The following is a 20,011-nucleotide window of genomic DNA, read 5'->3' as shown; positions in this document are numbered from 1 at the left end:
GTGCTGCTGCCTTCAGGGACCTATGGACATGTACACCGAGGTCCCTCCTATCCTCAGTACTTCCTAAGGTCCTACCATTCATTATGCATTCCTTTGCCATGCTAGCCCTCCCAAAATACATCACCTCACAATTCTCAGGATTAAATTCCATTTGCCTTTACCCTGCCATCTTACCAGCCCATCTTTCTCGTCCTGTGCTCTAAGGCTTTCCTCCTCACTAATTACGACACCACCAATTTTCATGTAATCTGCCAATTTACTGATCATACCTCCTATGTTTACGTTTAAATGATTAACGTACACTGCAAACTGCAAGGGTCCCAGCACCGATCCCTGCGTCACTTATCACAGGTTTCCAATCACAAAAATAACCTTTGACCATCACCCTCTGCCTCCTGCCAGTAAGCCAGTTTTGGATCCAATTTGCCAAATTGCCCTGGATCCCATGGGCTCTTATCACCTTGACCATTCTCCCATGCAGGACCTTGTCAAAAGCCTTACTGAAGTCCATGTTGACTACACCTGCACTACCCTCTTCTACACAACTAGTCACCTCCTCAAAAAATTGAATCAAACTTGTTAGACATGATCTCCTCCTGATAAAGCCATGCTGACTATCCCTGATTAATCCCTGCTTTTCCAAGTGAAGATTAATCCTGTCCCTCAGAATTTTTTCCAATAGTTTCCCTACCACTGATGTTAGACTCACTGTCCTGTAATTACCTGGTTTATCCCTACTGCCCTTCTTGAATAATGGTACCACATTTGCTGTCCTCCAGTTCTCTGATACTTCTGTGGTTAGAAAGGATTTGAAAATTAGTGTCAGAGTCCTTGCAATCTCCTCCCTTGCCTCACACATCAGCCTGGGATGCATCTCATCTGGTCCTGGGGATTTATCCACTTTTAAGCCCACTAAAACTGCTAATACCTCCTCCCTTTCAATGCTAATTTATTCAAGTATATCACAGTCCCCCTCCCTCATTTCTACACCTACATCGTCCTTCTTCATAGTGAACACAGATGAAAGGTAATCATTCAAAACCTCACCTACTTCCGTCAGCTCCATGCCTAGATTGCCACTTTGGTCCCTAATGAGCCCTACTCTTTGCCTGGTTTATCCTCTTTCCCTTAATATATTTATTGAATGCCTTGGGATTTTCCTTTATCTTGCCCGCCAGTGTTTTTTCATGCCCCCTCTTCGGTCTCCTAATTACTTTTTTTTAAGTAGCCCCCTACGCTTTCTATGCTTCTCCAGGGCTTCTGCTGTTTTCAGCCCTCTGTATCTGCCATAAGCCTTCTCTTTTTTTTCCTTATCCAAACTTCTATATCTCTTGACATCCAGGGTTCTCTGTCTGCTAACTTATGCAGACTGGTCAGGTGGTGAGATACAAATGTTTCACCGTGCCAATGGAGTCCTAACGGGGAATAGTTTTCAGTGTCAGCTTTGAGCACTCACTCCTGAATCAGAAGGGCATGCATTCAACATCTAACTGGCACTTCCATGTTAGGCAAACCATTAAAAGCAGTCACACTCAGATATTTGTGGGAATAAGTTGAGGAAAACAAATTTTGCTATACATGATGTAGATGTGGGAGATTCAGTTTCAAAAAGGTAACATCCTTATAGATTAAATAGAGTAAAATTAGCTCAGATGCAAAAAGAAATTGAATTCATGCTTCAGAATGACATCATCATAGAGTCTAGTGGCAGTAACTGGAGTTCACCCATTGTGATTGTGTGGATTATCAAAAAGTGAATGCAGTGACAAAAGTGGATTCATATCCTGTTCCATGGTTGGAAGATTGTCTTGAAAAAGCGGGACAATCAAAGTTTATCACAAAGATTGACTTGCTGCGAGGATATTGGCAAGTACCCTTATCGGAAGGAAGGAAAAGAGAAACCAGCTTTTGTAATGCCAGATGGACTATATCAGTTCAAAGTTATGCCATTTGGTATGAAGAATGTACCAGCAACATTTGAAACACTGACAAACAAAGAAGTTACAGAGCAATTGAGCTGTTTATATTGACAACTTGGTAGTTTTCAGTCAAACATGGGAGGAGCATTTACAACATCTGAAAGAACAGTTTGATTGACTGCAAGAAGCTAATTTGGTGGTGAATTTGGCTGAGTAAATTTGCAAAATCACAAGTTACATATTTAGGCCACAGCATTGAACTTGGGCAGGTGTCCCCATAAGATGTGAAAGTAAAAGCCATTGTGAATTTTCCAGTGCCTACAACAAAACGGGTAAGTTTTGAGATTTCTAGGCATGAGTGGATTTTATCGGAAGTTTGTATCAAATTTTAGCAGTGCAGTTGCTCCATTGACTGAACTAATAAAAAGGAACAAGAAATTTCAATGGACACAAGTGTCAGAATGCATTTACATAGAAACATAGAAACTAGGAGCAGGAGCAGGAACAGGCCATTCTGCCCTTTGAACCTACTCCGCCATTCAATATGATCATGACTGATCCTATATCTCAACGCCGTATTCTTGCTTTCTCTCCATACCCCTTGATTGCCTCTAATATCCAAAAATTTATCAATTTCTTTCTTGAATATACTCAGTGACACGGCCTCCACAGCCTTCTGTGATAGAGAATTCCATAGGTCAACCACCCTCTGAGTGAAGAAATCTTTCCTCATCTCAGTCCTAAATGGCCTGCCCCATATCCTGAGACTGTGGCAACTGGTCCTAGACTGCCCAAGCAGGGGAAACATGCTCCCTGCATCTAGTCTGTCTAGCCCTATTAGAATTTTATACGTTTCAATCGGATCCCCTCTCATTCTTCTAAACTCTAGTGAATACAGGCCCAGTCGAACCAATCTCTCATCACGACAGTCCTGCCATCCCCAGTATCAGCCTAGTGAACCTTCGCTGCACTCCCTCTATGGCAAGTATATCCTTCCTTAGGTAGGGAGACCAAAACTGCATGCAATACTCCCTACTTCTGAACTCAAATCCTGTTGCAATGAAGGCCAACATCCCATTTGCCTTCCTAATTGCTTGCTGCACCTGCCTGTTTACTTTCATTGACTGGTTTACAAGGACACCCAGATCCCTTTGCACATCCACATTTCCCAATATATCACCATTTAAATAATACCCTGCGTTTCTGTTTTTCAAACCGAAACACACACATTCACATTTATCCACATTATACTACATCTGCCATATGTTTGCCCATCCACACAACTTGTCTAAGTCGCCCTGAAGCCTCCTCGCAATGCTGCCCAGTTTTGTTTTGACAATTTAAAAACTGTGTTGCTTACTACACCAGTTTTTGCAGCACCTAATTATGCCAAGCAATTTAAGTTGGCGATTGATGCAAGTGATCCCGGTATTGGTGCTGTGTTGTTACAAGATGATGAAACTGAAATTGAAAAGCCAGTAGGTTTTTACGGAAGCTGAATGTACATGAGAAAAGATACTTAACCATCGAAAAGGAGACTCTAGGTCTGGTGTTAGCATTGCAGCATTTAGAGGTTTATTTTGCAAGCAATTCTTCAAAACAATTGTTCATAGAGGCCGCAACTCTTTCAAATTTCTGGAAAAATTTTGGAGCCAGAGTGCAAGACTGTTATGATGGAGTTTATTGCTACAACCATTTAGTTTACAGATTATACATCTGACTGGACGAGTGAACGTTTGTGGATGTGGTGCCAATCAAGCGGGCTGCTTTGTCCTGGATAGTGTCAAGTTTCTTGAGTATTGTTGGAGCTGCACACATCCAGGCAAGTGGGGAGTATTCCATTATACTCCTGACATGTGCCTTGTAGATGGTGGACAGACTTTTGGGAGTTGAGAGATGAGTTACTCACTGCAGGATTCCTAGCCTCTGCTCTTGTAGCCACAGCATTTATCTGGCTAATCCAGTTCAGTTTCTGGTCAATGGGAAAACCCAGGATGTTGTTGATGGGGGATTCAGTGATGGTAATGCCATTGAATGTCATGGGGTGATGGTTAGATTCTCTCTTTTTGGGGATGGTCACAGCTTGGCACTTGCGTGGTGTGAATGTTACTTGCCACTTAACAGCCCAGGCCTGGATATTGTTCAGGTCTTGCTGCAATTGGACATGGACTGCTTTATTATCTAAGGAGTCGCGAATGGTGCTGAACATCATCAGCGAACATCCCCACTTCTGACCTTAGAGTGGAAGGAATGTCATTGATGAAGCAGCTGAAGGTGGTTGGGCTGAGGACACTACCTGAGGAACTCCTGCAGTGATGTCCTGGAGCTGGGATGACTGACCTCCAACAATCACAACCATCTTCCTTTGTGCTTGGTATGACTCCAACCAATGGAGAGTTTTCCCCCTGATTCCCATTGACTCCAGTTTTGCTAGGGCTCCTTGATGCCACACTCAGTCAAATGCTGCCTTCGTGTCAAGGACAGTCACTCTCACCTCACCTTGGGAGTTCAGCTCTTTTGCCCATATTTGAACCAAGGCTGTAATGAGGTCAGGAGCTGGGTGACCCTGGCAGAACCCAAACTGGGCATCAGCGAGCAGGTTATTGCTAAGCAAGTGCCACTTGATAGCTTGACTCCTTCCATTACTGATGATGGAGAGTAAACTGATGGGGCGGTAATTGGCCGTGTTGCATTTGTCCTGCTTTTTGAGTACAGGACACACTTGGGCAATTTTTCACACAGCCAGGTAGATGCCAGTGTTGTAGCTGTACTGGAAGAGCTTGGCTTGGGGCGTGGCAAGTTCTGGAGCACAGTCTTCAGTACTATTTGCTGGAATATTGTCAGGGCCCATAGCCTTTCCAGTATCCAGTGCCTTCAGCCATTTCTTGATATCACGTGGAGTGAATCGAATTGGTTGAAGACTGGCATCTGTGATTCTGGGGACCTCAGGAGGAGGCCCAGTTGGATCACCCACTCGGCACTTCTGGCTGCAGATTGTAGCAAATGTTTCAGCCTTATCTTTTGCTGCCTTACCTTTAATTGCAGATCATTCGTCAAGGGTTTAAAGTTCGAAGAAAATTGGACATTTGAAAAATAGACAATGGACTGAAGTGATCTCTGTTGGTACAAAGGCTTTGTGTACATTGTCATGTTAATACATGTACCCGGTAGTCTAATAGTTTTATGTTGTTATGAAAATATAATAATTTGCATAACATTATGATTTATTGTAAATGTAGGTTAATGTTGGGGTTTGGATAGTTTCTGTGTGTGTGATTTAATTGCATTGAAGACAGCTGGCCTGGAGACAGAGTCATCAGCAAGAAGCTAGGTTTGAAGTGCTAAATATGTAAACATGGCTGACATTTTAGAATGTGAGGTGTAAGGAAAATTTGCATTTTTAGATAAATTAGGTTAGTTTAAATTCCAAAGAAAAGGTAAGATGTTACACCTAGCTAGAAAAAGCTGAGCCATACGGTGTGTTTATTTTTCCCAAAGGCTACTGATAAAGTTAGTATTATGAAAAGATTTGTATTGTGAAAGGGGTAAAGTTCCAAAGACATATTGGAACAATGGAATGAGAAAACTCACTTTGAATTTGGGTGTCCAGGGTATTGTATGGCTTTGCCTGGGTCTGTTTAAATCTATTTGTTTTTATTGTTGCCTTAACAGGATTGTAACTGGAAACCAGATTAATTAGGGCTTTTAGGAGTTGTTATAGTAGTAATTGGTAGACCTATGTATGTGCTTGAAATCTTTTCTTCTATTAATAAATGTTTCATTCAGTTTTCTAAAAACCTCTGAAGTTGCAGTAGTCTTATTACTTCTGAATTCAGGGCATGCATCTCGAAATAATATACAAATTATAAAACAGTTGTGACCGCACGATCAAGTTTCCCTTGTGGATTTGATCTGCCAGGCACACATCATCTGCCACGTCATAACAGTATGTAGTGATAAGTACAGTAAATAATATGAAATGGGTTGAGAAAATGAAATAGTCTTTTAGAAATATGACAGTTCATTTTTCCAAAAGGGTGTCAGGGTAAAGGAAATTTCATTTTTTCCTAATATTGCTGTGGAATATTTTAAAACAGGCTTGTGGGGGCTGTTTGTGTGTATGTTTGAGTGTGTGAGACATTAATTAAGTTAAGCTGAAGACAGTTAGACTTCAAGGTTTAAATCAACAAAGGGACTAGGTGTAAGCAGGCATTTTGAAATGGAAATGGACGAGCTAACATTTGCATTTTTGGGAGTTGATAGGTTTTTTGAATTTCAAATGGGAATTAGAAGGTGATAAGGAAAATGTTTGCGCCTTGCAGGAGTTCATAGGTAAACAGGTTTTGGGGATATCGTGTTTTATTGATCTGAAAGTAAAGACAAGATTGAAAAATGAAAGATCTTATATTTGGAAGAGTTTGAGTTTCAAATAAAGTTTGATGATTCAAACCCATTGTTTTAAAGGGGAGCAAGATATTTAAACAAAGGTTGAAAGCTGTATGAGGAGTGGCCATGTGTGATCTTGAAAGATAGACTGTGCGAAGATAGACTGGTGAAAAAGCAGTCTCTAGCCAGAGAAGTGTTTGCTTGTTCCAGAAAGCAAGATTTTGTTACAAACCTTGGATTTCCATTCTCGGGGGAGAGGGAAGCCAATTGAAATACCTCCCTTATAGTGACAGTGAATGCCTTGCGATAATATTACTGGATGTTTTATGGATTAAGAATCTATTTGGACTGTTACTTGGAAAAGGGTGTTTATTTGGGAGCCTAGCTAGATAGAAATCCTTTGGGAAGTGTTATAAGACTAAATTTAACTGTGTAACTGTAATCTCATGTGTTTTAAGTTTTTTTTTTGTTAATATTTTAATTTAATCTTTAACATCTCCAAAAGTGGTAGTGGACTCTTTACATCTGATTTCAGTGCACATACCTCCTTGTGATAAAAGTACAAACTGCAAATTGTTGTGATAGCTTGACCAAGTTTCCCTTTGGGATTTGGTCAACCTGGTAATTACAGCCTGCCATATCATAACACTTGGTGAGTATTTATCTCTTGACCAACACTAGTAAAGCAGGTCATTTGGTCATTTATATTGTTGACAGATGTAGGACCTTGCTGTGTGCTAATTTGTTAGGAACTTAGGACATTACCACTTTTTCTCTCACAGCAGTGATTGGCTATTTTGCAATTAGTTAATTGGCTGTGAAATGCTTTGGGACATTCAGAAATATGAAAGGTGATATTGAGATGCAGGTTTCTTCATTCTTAATTGCTTCAATTGGCACTGAGGTTTCTCAGCTTTTCTTTTCATTCATGGGATATGGGCATTGCTGGCTAGGCTAGCATTTATTGCCCATCTCTAACTGCCTTTGAAAAGGTGGTGGTGAGCTGCCTCCTTGAACTGTTGCACTCCTTGTGGCATAGATACACCCACAGTGCTGTTAGGGAGGGAGTTCAGGATTTTGCCCCAGTGACAGAGAGGGAACGGCGATATATTTCCAAGTCAGGATGTTGAGTGACCTTGAGGGGAACTTCCAGGTGGTGATGTTCCCATGTGCCTGATGCCCTTGTCCTTCTAGATGGTAATGGTTGTGAGTTTGGAATGTGCTGCCTAAGGAGCCGAGGTGAGTCCCTGCAGTACATCATATAGATGGTACTCACTGCTGCTACTGTGCGTCGATGGTGGAGGGAGTAAATATTTGTAGTTAGGGTGCAAGTCAAGCGAGCTGCATTGTCCTGGATGGTGTCAAGTTTTTAGTGTGTTAGTGGAGCTGCACTCATTCAGGCAAGTGGGGAGTATTCCATCACAGTCCTGACTTGTGTTTTGTAAATGGTGGACTTTGGGGAGTCAAGAGGTGAGTTACTCGCTACAGGATTCCTAGCTTCTGATCTGCTGTTGTAGCCACAGTGTTTATATGGCTAGTCCAGTTCAGTTTCTAGTCAATGGTAACCTCCAGAATGTTGATAGTGGGGGATTCAGTAATGGTAATGCCATTGATTGTCATGGGGTGATAGTTAGATTCTCTCTTGTTGGAGGTGGTCATTGCTTGGCACTTGTGTGGCGCTAATGTTACTTTCCACTTGTCAGCCCAAGCCTGGATATTGTCCAGTCCAGGACATGGACTGCCTTAATATCTAAGGAGTCGTGAGTGGTGCGGAACATCCCCGCATCTGACCTTATGATGGAAGGAAGGTCATTGATGAAGCAGCTGAAGATGGTTGGGCCAAGGACACTACCCTGAGGAACTCCTGCAGTGATGTCCTGGAGCTGAGACGACTGACCTCCAACAACCACAACCATTTTCCTTTGTGCTAGGTATGACTCCAACCAGCAGAGATTTTTTTCCCCCTGTTTCCCATTGAGTCCACTTTTGTTAGGGCTTCTTTTTACCAAGTAAAGCTAATTTGCCCAAGCTTTTTGAGATATAGCAGAGAGCAGTTTTCTCTTGTGTTACCAGTCCTAAAATTAAATTTGTGTCATGAACATTAGTCACAGAAAATGGCTTATCTTCATGGTCTAAAATGTTTGAATGAATTTATTAAAAGACTCTGGCCCGTAAAGGGTTAATGCAGGACTCTTACAAGAAAAGCAGTTTTAAAGAAGATGGTAATCTCTTGGACTCTGGTGGACTGTGTACAAAAGTACATGGTAGTGTATGGCTCTGGAAAAACAAACATGCCTTGAAAACTGTTTAGAAGTTAACTTTGCTTTAAAATTGAAGGACCAACTGCTTGTGAAAAGACAACAGCCTATTTACAGTCCAGAGCTAGTCCACAGCTGAAAGTAAATAGAAGCTGCTGTTAAGATGATCCATGAGCAGGAATTGAGTACCTGTAAGAGTTCCTTGAATTTGTCTGAAAGGCAAGAGTCATTCATTGTTTCGCAGATCAGCACTGGGAGACCAAACGTATAACCCAGATGCCATTTCAAGGACTCCAATATCTATCCTTTTCCCATGAACCATTGACTTTTACCTTTGGCAGAATTCCGCTATTTTTATTTTTTGTTGCATGTGACCTAGGGTATTTTGAAAGAGTAGCGTACTTTCATGTTTCACACTGCATGTTAATACGCTTTACCTTTCAGATGACAAAACTGGTTTCCTAATAAAATGATCATTTTGTTGTTTGTTGAAGAAACCTGGTCATTGAGTGGCCATTGGATTTAAAAGGCACATTTGGCTGTACAAACAGCTGGAAAAATCATTTAAATATACATTGTGACCTGTGGAGTAGTGGAACTAGAGACCAACAGTGCACTCCTCCCATCCCAGTTGTAATGTTGGCAATTGTGACCCACTCGATCTAACTCACCCCACCAAAGTAAATTTGATGCCAACCAGCAGAAGTATGACACCTGGAAATCATAATTAGTTTTTCGTTCAGGATTATGGCTGGAACTTCGATTTTTTTTTATTCATTCATGGGATGTGGGTGCAGTTGGCTAAGCCAGTATTTATTGCCCATCCTTAATTGCCCTTGTTCAGAGGGCATTTAAGAGTCAATCACATTGCTGGAGTCACATGTAGGCCAGACCAGGAAAGGATGACAGATTTCCTTCCTTAAAAGGGACATTAGTGAACCAGATGGGTTTTTGCAACAATCAACAATGGTCATCATCAGACTTTTAATTTTAGATTTTTATGGAATTCAAATTTCACCATCTGCTGTTGTGGGGTTAGAACCTGGACCCCCAAAGCATTACAATAGGCCTTCGGAATACTAGCCCAGTGATAACACCACTATGCCATGGCCTCCCTGTTATATTGGTGCGGAATGCAATTAGCTGGACTGTCGTAAGCTTTCATTCTCTGAGTCTTACTGAAAACCCAATGTTGATAGGGTAGCAGCGAGGATAATGCAAATGAGAAGTTGCGCAGCTTCTGGGTATCTCTGAACCAAAGGGAACTCTTTCACACAAAGCCAATTCTGTCAAATGCAAAAGACTAAGTATTTTTTTGGGCCTGATTTAATCTACTTTTTATTATTTTCCTATTCCTTACCTAATCTCACCCCCTCCCACCCATACACTTTTGCTCTGTTTCCTCGTTGTACAAACTATATATACAGCTGAACATGTGTCTGTAATTGCAAAGGTTTCACGTGACTTCTAATCTATTGAGGAATCCTGTTGGTTTCTTGAAAATTGTACATCTGGCATGTGTTTTTAAGAATAGCTGAACGAGCCTTTATGTTGTATGTTCAGTATTTAACACAAAGATGGCTAGTTACTAGCATAAGTTTGTTGAAGTCACCTTATATTTGTACAACATACACTAAGTTCTTTAGAAGCTTTCTTTGGTAGAAATTGTCATTTGGATGAACTACAACTGGAACGTTCCTTGGAATCAAAACTTCCTTCGTAGCAATCCATTCTAAAGCTCATCACAAATCTAAAGAGCAGCAACTGTTTGAACTCTTTAAAAAATGATTTCAGTATAACAGTAAGTTATTTGCTTAGCCCTTTTGCAATGCAACGTATTACTCACATATCCCAATGCATTTCACTTAGGCAACAGATATCTGTTTGGGGTGAAAGCAGGCCGTTAACAGAGCCTACATTAGACACTCAGATATAATCACTTAAACATGTTTGGTAGTTATAAATTGGCAATGTGATCAATATAGAAGTATAGTAATAAAGCCAATCAAAGCAACAACACTAAGTAAGCTTAGAAACATTTTGGCTGGGATTTTTCAGGTAGGTATAATATTGGTAAGGGGGGCCAATGTGGCAGGAGCTGAAAAATCGGTTTTTGCCGGCATGAAATGCTGGTGGGAGCGTGCACTCCTGCTCGTCATGGCTGCCAGAGGTCGGCATGAAGCAATTTTGCATCCTGTTAATGGAATGGAAGATGGAGGCTCCCAGTGACCGTGGACCCTGGAACACCATGTGCAGCAGTGGTGGGTAGAGAATCAACCAAGTAGATCTTCACGTTACTGGAGCTTCCGGGATGTGGATCTTGGCACTGCTGGAGCTTCTGGGATGTGGATCTTGGCACTGCTGGAGTTTCCAGGATGTGGATCTTGGCACTGCTGGAGCTTCTGGGACATGAATCTTGGCACTGCCAGAGCTTCTGGGATATGGATCTTGGCACTGCTGGAGCTTCTGGGATGTGGACCTTGGCACTGCTGGAGTTTCTGAGACGTGAATCTTGGCACTACCAGAGCTTCCGGGATGTGGATCTTGGCACTGCTGGAGTTTCCGGGATGTGGACCTTGGCACTGCTGGAGTTTCCGGGATGTGGACCTTGGCACTGCTGGAGTTTCTGGGACGTGAATCTTGGCACTACCAGAGCTTCCGGGATGTGGACCTTGGCACTGCTGGAGTTTCCGGGATGTGGATCTTGGCACTGCTGGAGCTTCCGGGATGTGGACCTTGGCACTGCTGGAGTTTCTGGGACGTGAATCTTGGAACTACCAGAGCTTCCGGGATGTGGATCTTGGCACTGCTGGAGCTTCCGGGATGTGGATCTTGGCACTGCTGGAGTTTCTGGGACGTGAATCTTGGCACTGCCGGAGCTTTCGGGATGTGGATCTTGGCACTGCTGGAGTTTCTGGGACGTGAATCTTGGCACTGCTGGAGCTTCTGGGATGTGGACCTTGGCACTGCTGGAGCTTCTGGGATGTGGACCTTGGCACTGCTGGAGTTTCTGGGATGTGAATCTTGGCACTGCTGGAGTTTCTGGGATGTGGTTCTTCGTACTGCAAGTGGTTGGCTGCATGAGGTGCTGTTGGGTGGCAATGGCCTATGAGGGGGCAGGGATTATATGGGCAGACCAGGAACAAAGAGGTGGGGTAGTTGTGAAGGCCGGGGGGTGGTGAGGGGGTGGCAAGCAGCGCGGGAGAAGTTGGGGGTTGAAGGGAAAGGAGAGAGAGAGATGCTGCCAGGTTCTTGGAATGAGTAGGATGGTTTATGGAGCACGAGAGTAGAATGAGCTGTGGTGGAGTGTTAACGGGGTGAGGGATGGGTGGCAGGTGTGAACAGGGTTTGGGGGGAGCAAGTGTGAACGGGGTGGATGGGGGTGCGCAAGTTTGAACGGCCATGGTTGGGCGGATGGGCTCAGAGGGTCAACTGAGTCCTGGGGGGCATACCGAAAGAATTGTTGACAGGAAGGGCTGGTGAGGATTAAAGGGTCTTGTGATGACAGGTGAAAGGACTCTCAGGACTGTTGGAGGAGACATGGAAGTAAAACTGGATTCTGAGGTCGACAGGATTAAGGGGGCATGTCTATTGTCACGGGGGTGTGCTCCTCGGAAAGGTAGGGGACATGGACATTCACCTGTATGGGGCGTAAACAGTGACCCCTATTTCTAGATTCTCCCACAAGGGGGAACATCCTCTTTGCATCCACCCTGTTAAGACCCCTTATGATTTTAAAGGTTTCAAATACGTCACCCCTTACTCTTCTAAATTCCTGTAGATATGAGACGAGGTGATGGGCGAGGGTTGTAGGGTGACTGTGGGGAGGTCAAAGGTCACACCACTGGTTATGGAGGGGTGGATATGAGTCATGGGGAGAAGCTGGAAGTATTGGACCCTACCTGAAAAGTTACATGCACCATGGCCGCTTGCAAATATCCTGAGGGTTGAGGTGGAGATCCTGAGATGCTGCATGGGAGTTGGACCTTCGGGGATGGGTGGAACATCAGGTCAGCTCAACTGGACAATTGAAGGGGAACTCCAGCACGTAGCACTGACAATGCTGAGGCGTTTCAACAGATGAGTGCAGGAAGGGCAAAGGCTCAGTGCGCGCAGGAGGCTTCTTGCACACGGCTCACAAGGGCTCTGGCAAAAATCTTTGCCTCCCTGCACATGCATGATTTCAGGGGTCTGGGATGTGCCCATGAAGATGGTGGAGGGGCATGCCTATTGTCATGGACTTAATGGCTACAAATCGCAATTAAACCACATCAGATCTCTTTTAAAGTGCAAGCGTAGTCTATTTACAGAAGTGTAAGAACATTGACAAATATAGTGCACCCATGCAACCACATCTGAAATCACAACTTGTTAATCTTCTGTTCATCTAGGTACTCCCCTCACGCCCACAGCAGGGGTGAATGCACCCTGCTGACCAGTTTGTCTTGTTAACTTGGATGACCTTAGCAGCTGTCCTCTGGAGGCCTAAGGCTTTGGGAACCCCAGCTTACTTCGGCTGTCCCGCTGTGGGGCAGCTACTCCCTCTGTGATCACAGAGGACAAAAATGAAGGAATCACAGGGAAGGGGGATTTCAAAGGGCTGGACACCCTCAGAGCGAGTCTTCAGGGTAGGTTCCAGGGGTGTCCAATAGCCGTTCCTCCTTCCTTTGGGTGCCCGAGGGCCCCTGCCTGATTCCTTGAGGAGAAGGGGAACCTGGAGGGAGTTTGAGGTGCCCTGTCCCCCTCTTGTTTAGCCATAGCAAGATCTCTCCCATGGCTACAGCGATGGAGTGCAGGTCTGCGCGCATCTCCAACAGAAAGTGGGCGTTCTGCCTGATAAATTTGTCCATAGCGTTCGCCATCCTACCCATGGAGACTCCATGAAAGCACAGGTCGGAACATCTCATCAGAGAGCAGGGCATGGTCTCCTGCTGCCCCTGCCTGATGTTCCTCCGTCTCTCGTTGCGTCTCCAGCATCTCATGCAGGATTGATCCCAGAGGTTCATCTGACTCAGGCGTCACAGATGCCTTTTCCCCAGGAGTCCTCTGAGTGCTGGTGAGCTTGGCTGACCCTGCCTCCTCCTGCTATAGACACGTGTCAGAATGCAAGACCCTGCCTGAACTAGATCTAGTACCCACTAAGGTGTGTGCCCCTGGGTTGATGGGTGCAGGTGACTGCTGTGATGGCTTTAGAAGTGCACTTTCTCTCTCCATGTCTTTAGCCCTCTGGGCTGGAGGTACTGCTGGAGAGGGCTGCTGCTTCTGGCTTTCCCCTCTTCCTGCTGGCACCTGTAATTGACAGAGGAGAAAGCCAGTGGCTGCATGAACTGCCTCCAACATGGAGGAACACAGGACCCTTAGGCTTCTATGTGACTACATATGCATGAATCCTTACTGGATGCCCAGCTCTCCATCTAAACCCCCATTCTCTGACCCAGACAGCATTTGAGCTCTGTGTGGAAGGGTCAAGGGACCCTCAGTGGCCACTCCATCTGCAGGCTAGATGGACTGCGGTGGGGCCATGAGGCATCACCTTATCATGTTGCCACTGAGGCCCATGTCCCCTCTACCATTCAGTGAGGTGAGTGTGAGCAGTTGGAGGTTCACTTACCCTGGCAGTGCGGATGAGGTCGCTCATCCATTTCTGGCACTGCAGGGCAGTCTTCCGGTGAAGGCCGTGGTCACTGACCACCCTGGTGACTTCCTCCCATGCAGGGTCAGCCACACAATTCGGCCATCTCCTTCCATTCTTCAGGTGCAGGACACCTCTCCTGGCCTCCACTGCATTCAGCAGCACATTGAGGGAGGCAGTGCTGAATTTGGAGGCCATAGCTCCCTGGATTGCTGGGCCATCTCCTCAGTCAACATGGTGGGTTTGTGACAAAGGAGTTGAAAGGGTGCCCGGATATGGCAGCGGGGCACAAATCATCCAGACTGCCCCACTGTGTAGTATGTAGGGAAACCCCTGACTGCATAACTAATGTGCTCAGCATCGCACTCTTTGCTGTGAATTCCCACCGGGCTCTGCGGCAGTACAGTCAAGCAGCACTTGCTCCATAGTAACCTACTCACTGATGCTCAGTTTGGGATCCGCCAGGGCCACTTAACTCCTGACCTCATTATAGCCTTGGTCCAAACATGGACAAAAGAGCTGAACTCCCAAGGTGAGGTGAGAGTTACTGCTGTTGTCATCGAGGCAGCATTTGACTGAGTGTGGCATCATGGAGCCCTAGTGAAACTGAAGTCAATGGGAATTAGGGGGAAAACTCTCTGCTGGTTGGAAACATATCTAGCACACAGGAGGATGGTTGTGATTGTTGGAGGTCAATCATCTCAGCTCCAGGACATCACTGCAGGAGTTCCTCAAGATAGTGCCTTAGGCCCCAAACATCTTCAGCTGCTTCATCAATGATCTTCCTTCCATCATAAGGTCAGAAGTGGGGGTGCTCGCTGATGATTGCACAATGTTCAGCACCATTTGCGACTCCTCGTATACTGAAGCAGTCCATGTCCAAATGCAGCAAGACCTGGACAATATCGGGGCTTGGGCTGACAAGTGACAGGAACATTCATGCTAAACAAGTGTCAGGCAATGACCATCTCCAACAAGGGAGAATCTAACCATCACTCCTTGTCATTCAATGGCATTACCATCGCTGAATTCCCCCACTATCAACATCTTGGGGGAGTCACCATTGACCAGAAATGAACCGGACGAGCCATATAAATACTGTGGCTATAAGAGCAAGTAAGAGGCTAGGAATCCTGTGGCGAGTAACTCACCTCCTGACTCCCCAAAACCTGTCCACTATCTACAAGTCAGGAGCGTTATGGAACACTCTACTTTCGAGTGCAGCTGCAAAACACTCAAGAAGCTTGACTCCATCCAGGACAAAGCAGCCTGCTTGACAGGCACCCCATCCACCACCGATGTACAGTAGCAGCAGTGTGTAGCATCTATAAGATGCACTGCAAGAACTCACCAAGGCTCCTTAGACAGCACCTTCTAAACTCATGACTGCTACCATCTAGAAGGACAAGGGCAGTGAAGGACAAAGGTAGCAGGTAGATGGAAATACCACCACCTGGAAGTTCCCCTCCAAGTCACTCACCAACCTAGCTTGGAAATATGTCACCGTTCCTTCACTGTTGCTGGGTCAAAATTCTGGAACTCCCTCCCTAACAGCACTGTGGTATACCTACATCACATGGACTGCAACGGTTCAAGAAGTCAGCTCACCACAATCACCTTCTCAAGGGCAATAAATGCTGGCCCAGCCAGCAGCACCCACATCCCATGAGTGAATTTTTTAAAAAAGGGACACTAGGCAATTCCAAGGTTTAGAAGTGCTGAATTTTTACCTTGCGCCACCCAATAGTTTTTATTTTAGGCAATTTTTTTTTTAAAGCTTCTGCAGATAAAATTTGCCGAGCTCTGGCCTTGGTAGCTCAAGCAGCTATGATATTATGGTTATTTAGCAAACTAATTACAACTGTGCAATAAATTGTTTTTTTCTGATTTGGCTCCAGGGTTCTAGGAGCAGGCTGTATGCTGTATCCCATCTGGCAAGTCCAAAGTGTCAGTGGCTTAGTTGACAACTTTTCAACTGAATCTGTTGCAGCAAGATATTGAATTCTGAAATTTGCTGAAACTTGATCAAACTCTACGATAATATCGTGTAATGTTTATAGATACTGGTTGAGCAAGACAGTGATTGATCCAACATAGAGGGAGGCCATTTGGCTCAACATGCCTCTACTGGCTCTTTGGTAGAGCTATGCAATTAATCACGTTCCCCTGCTCTTTTGTCACAGCTCTGTGATTCTTTTACCTTTGTGTTCCCTGCAAAAACAACATTGATTTGACAAATATGAAGTACTTTGCTTTACCGACTCACTTTTAAACTTTATTCCTAGGTGTTTGTGAGCAGTAGTGGAAAATACAGTGACCTGGGCCATCCGTTCGGCTACCTTAAGGCGAGCACAACATTAACCTGTGTGAATCTCTTTGTTATGCCTTACAACTACCCGGTGCTGCTACCACAGCTTGGTATGTTCATCTGTACTATGGACTTGGATTATGAATAAATGTGAGGGAAGAGGGTTTCTGACATGATATAAAGGACGGTTAATAAAACGCCAACAGAAACTTTGAATCAAACATTTAAAAATATTGCTGGTTTGTTTGGTCTGTATTTTTACAATTAGCAACTGTGACAGCGCTCAGATTTTCAATACTTTGGGCATAACAGTGATCTTGTCTCTTAATGCCTCCATGACCTTGCTCCATCCTCATTCTTCTCTTACGTCCTTCAAACTTCCAGTCTGGCCTTCTGTGCATCTGCTTGTTATTCCATTGTTGGTGTTGGAGCTTTCAGCCACTGAGCCCTACTCCCTTGGACTGTGTCCCCTAAACTCATCTGCCTCAATACTTCACTGCTGGACTCCTAAACTGCCCTATGTTCTGTGCCTCTTCCTATCATTCTTCAAAGTGTCTTTGGCAATTTGTATCCTTTGAGCACGATATAAATGCACGTTGTATTGCAGATGTTTTGAGTTATTTAGCTTGCTGCCCTGTACCCCCTGGGTGCCATGTAAATTTTCACAGTCTATTATTTGTAAGTAATTTGACATTATGCGCTACCTTGGTTGCAGTTTGCTGACCGTTGACCCGTTTGAATTGTGCAGTGTTATCTTTGGGGACTTGAAGCATTGGCATGGTGAAGTTATAGTGTTGGACCTGTTAATGGGGACACCCCAATGGTAATGGAATTGTTCATTTTATGTCATTATTACCATCAAACCACATCCATGTGTTGTGAAAATCTGGTTCATGGTTTATATGTTTTAGAACATAACTCTTATTCCGAAAAATAAGTTTTGCCTGTAGATAAATGAGGGCACCTGATTAAGAATTTGGTAGGCATGCAAATGAAACAAGCTTGGAGTTAATTACAGTTAAAAGCTAACCTATGTTTATCTTACAAGGTCAGAGGCAGAAGTGTAAAACTTAAACAATGAATAACCCATCTCTAGACTTGTAATGGAGCCAGACGGTCTACACTTAAATAAAATATTTAATTGATGTATGTAGAGTCCAAAAGAAAGGAAATCTTTTTTGTTTAATTTAGCTTGTGCGTGTTTGCTGACAATAGCAAACAGTTCAGTTTGGGAACAGATGGAGGCAGTTGTAGCTTTGCTTTGGTGTAGATTGCTTCTCAACAGATTGAGAGAGCTGACAGGAGCTGATAGTCAGTTAGGCCTGTATTTCAAGCAGAGAAAATACTAATTACATCGTTCACTGTGTGGAATGCAGGGTAGGGCTCTTTCTCAGTTTGGATTTCATGAGGAAAAAGCAGCTGGAAGATTTGCTTTAGCATGTAGCTAGTGGGAGAAATCTACAGTGGTCCTCAACAAGCCTTGTGACCGAAAGCAGCCAACAAAGTTAGCTTGAAAGTTCTGGGAAGGCAGTTGAATATCTGCCAGCAACCTAAACAAGAAGCTGAGGCATCTACTGTTGCGAGGTCTGTCAAGAAAAGGTGGAGGGTCACAGTGTTATGAAAGTCAAACTTGTCTTAATGTTGAGAGTGGAGGTCTTTTTTAAAAAATTCATTCATGGGATGTGGGCTTCGCTGGCTGGGCAAGCATTTATTGCCCAAGCCTACTTGCCCTTGAGAAGGTGGTGGTGAGCTGCCTTCTTGAACCGCTGCAGTCCATGTGGTGTAGGTTCACCAACAGTGCTGTTAGGAAGGGAGTTCCAGGATTTTGACTCAGCGACAGTGAAGGAATAGCGATACATTTCCAAGTCAGGATGGCGTGCGACTTGGAGGGGAACTTACAGGTGGTGCTGTTCCCATCCATCTATTCCCTCTAGGGTAATAGGAAGGATTAGCAAGCCCAGAGAATCATGGATGACCAGAGGTATTCAGGATACGATGAGAAGGAAAAGAGAGACTTTTAATGTACAAGGGAAGCAAATCAGCAGAGGCATTAGTGGAATAGAGAAAGTGCAGGGTGGAGCTTAAGAAAGCAATTAGAGCCAAGAGGGGATATGAGAAAGCTCTGGCTGGTAAAAGTAGGGAAAATCCCAAGATATTCTATAAGTATATCAATGGGAAGAGGCTAACCAGGGAAATAGTAGGGCCCATAAGGGACCAAGGGAGCAATCTGCGTGGAGCCAGAGGACATCGCTAGAGTGTTGAATGAATACTTCACATCCGTCTTCACCCCAGAGAATGAAGATGAAGGTATTGATCTTGGGGGGAGAGACTGTGAGGTTCTTGAACAAATTGATATAGGGAGTGACAAGGTATTGGAGGTGTTTGCAGGCTTAAAAGTGGACAAATCTCCAGGTCCGATGATTTGTGTCCCAGACTGCTGAGGGAGGCAAGGGAGGAGATCGCAGGGGCTCTAACCCAAAGTTTTAATTCCTCTCTGGCCACGGGGGAGGTGCCAGAGGACTGGAGAACAGCTAATGTGGTTCTGCTATTTAAGAAAGATTATAGAGATAAGGCAGGGAACTATAGACCAGTGAGTCTCACATTAGTGGTAGGGAAACTATTGGAGAAAGTTCTGACGGAGAGTATCTATCTCCACTTGGAGAGGCAAGGTTTGATCAGGGATAGTCATCGTGGCTTTGTCAGAGGGAGGTCATGCCTAACAAATTTGATTGAATTTTTTGAGGAGGTGACCAGGTGTGTAGATGAGGATAGTGCAGTTGATGTAGTTTATATGGATTTCAGCAAAGCCTTTGACAAGGTCCCACATGGGAAACTTATAAAGGTGGCAAATGCACATGGGATACAGGGTAGTTTGATAAGGTGGATTCAAAATTGGCTTAGTTGTAGGAGATAGTGGGTGATGACAGAAGACTGCTTTAGTGACTGGCGTACCACAGGGATCTGTGCTGGGTCCCCTATTATTTGTCATTTATATAAATGACATAGATGACTATGTGGGGGGTAGGATTAGTAAGTTTGCAGGTAACACAAAATTGGCCGGATGGTTAACAGTGAGGTTGAGTGTCTTGGTCTACAGGAAGATATAGACGGGATGGTCAAACGGGCTGATAAGTGGCAGATGGAGTTTAACCCTGAAAAATGTGAGGTGATACAGTTTGGAAGGATTAATTTGACAAGGAAGTATTCAACGAACGGCATGACACTAGGAAGTTCTGAGGAGCAAAGGGACCTTGGTGTGTATGTCCATAGATCTCTGAAGACAGAGGGGCATGTTAGTGGGCTGGTGAAAAAGGCATATGGGACACTTGCCTTTATCAATTGAGGCATAGATTACAAAAGTAGGGATGTCATGCTGGAGTTGTATAGAACCTTGGTGAGGCCACAGCTGGAGTACTGTGTGCAGTTCTGGTTGCCACATTATAGGAAGGATGTGATTGCACTGGAGGGGGTGCAGAGGAGATTCACCAGGATGTTGCCTGGGATGAAA

The 20,011-nt window shown here is 44.4% G+C and overlaps 1 protein-coding gene across 1 annotated transcript in view; it reads left to right on the top strand.

The window, feature by feature from the left end:
* The window catches only part of ints6l (integrator complex subunit 6 like), a 203,486-nt gene that overhangs the window by 135,493 nt on the left and 47,982 nt on the right, over positions 1-20,011 (top strand). The window contains exon 9 of the mRNA XM_041195994.1: positions 16,481-16,613. Within this exon, the coding sequence (XP_041051928.1) occupies positions 16,481-16,613 (133 nt within the window). The remainder of the gene's footprint in view (positions 1-16,480; positions 16,614-20,011) is intronic.

Source organism: Carcharodon carcharias, chromosome 9, assembly GCF_017639515.1.
Source record: "Carcharodon carcharias isolate sCarCar2 chromosome 9, sCarCar2.pri, whole genome shotgun sequence".
Lineage (NCBI taxonomy): Eukaryota > Metazoa > Chordata > Chondrichthyes > Lamniformes > Lamnidae > Carcharodon > Carcharodon carcharias.
This window is presented reverse-complemented; position numbering and strand designations above follow the sequence as displayed.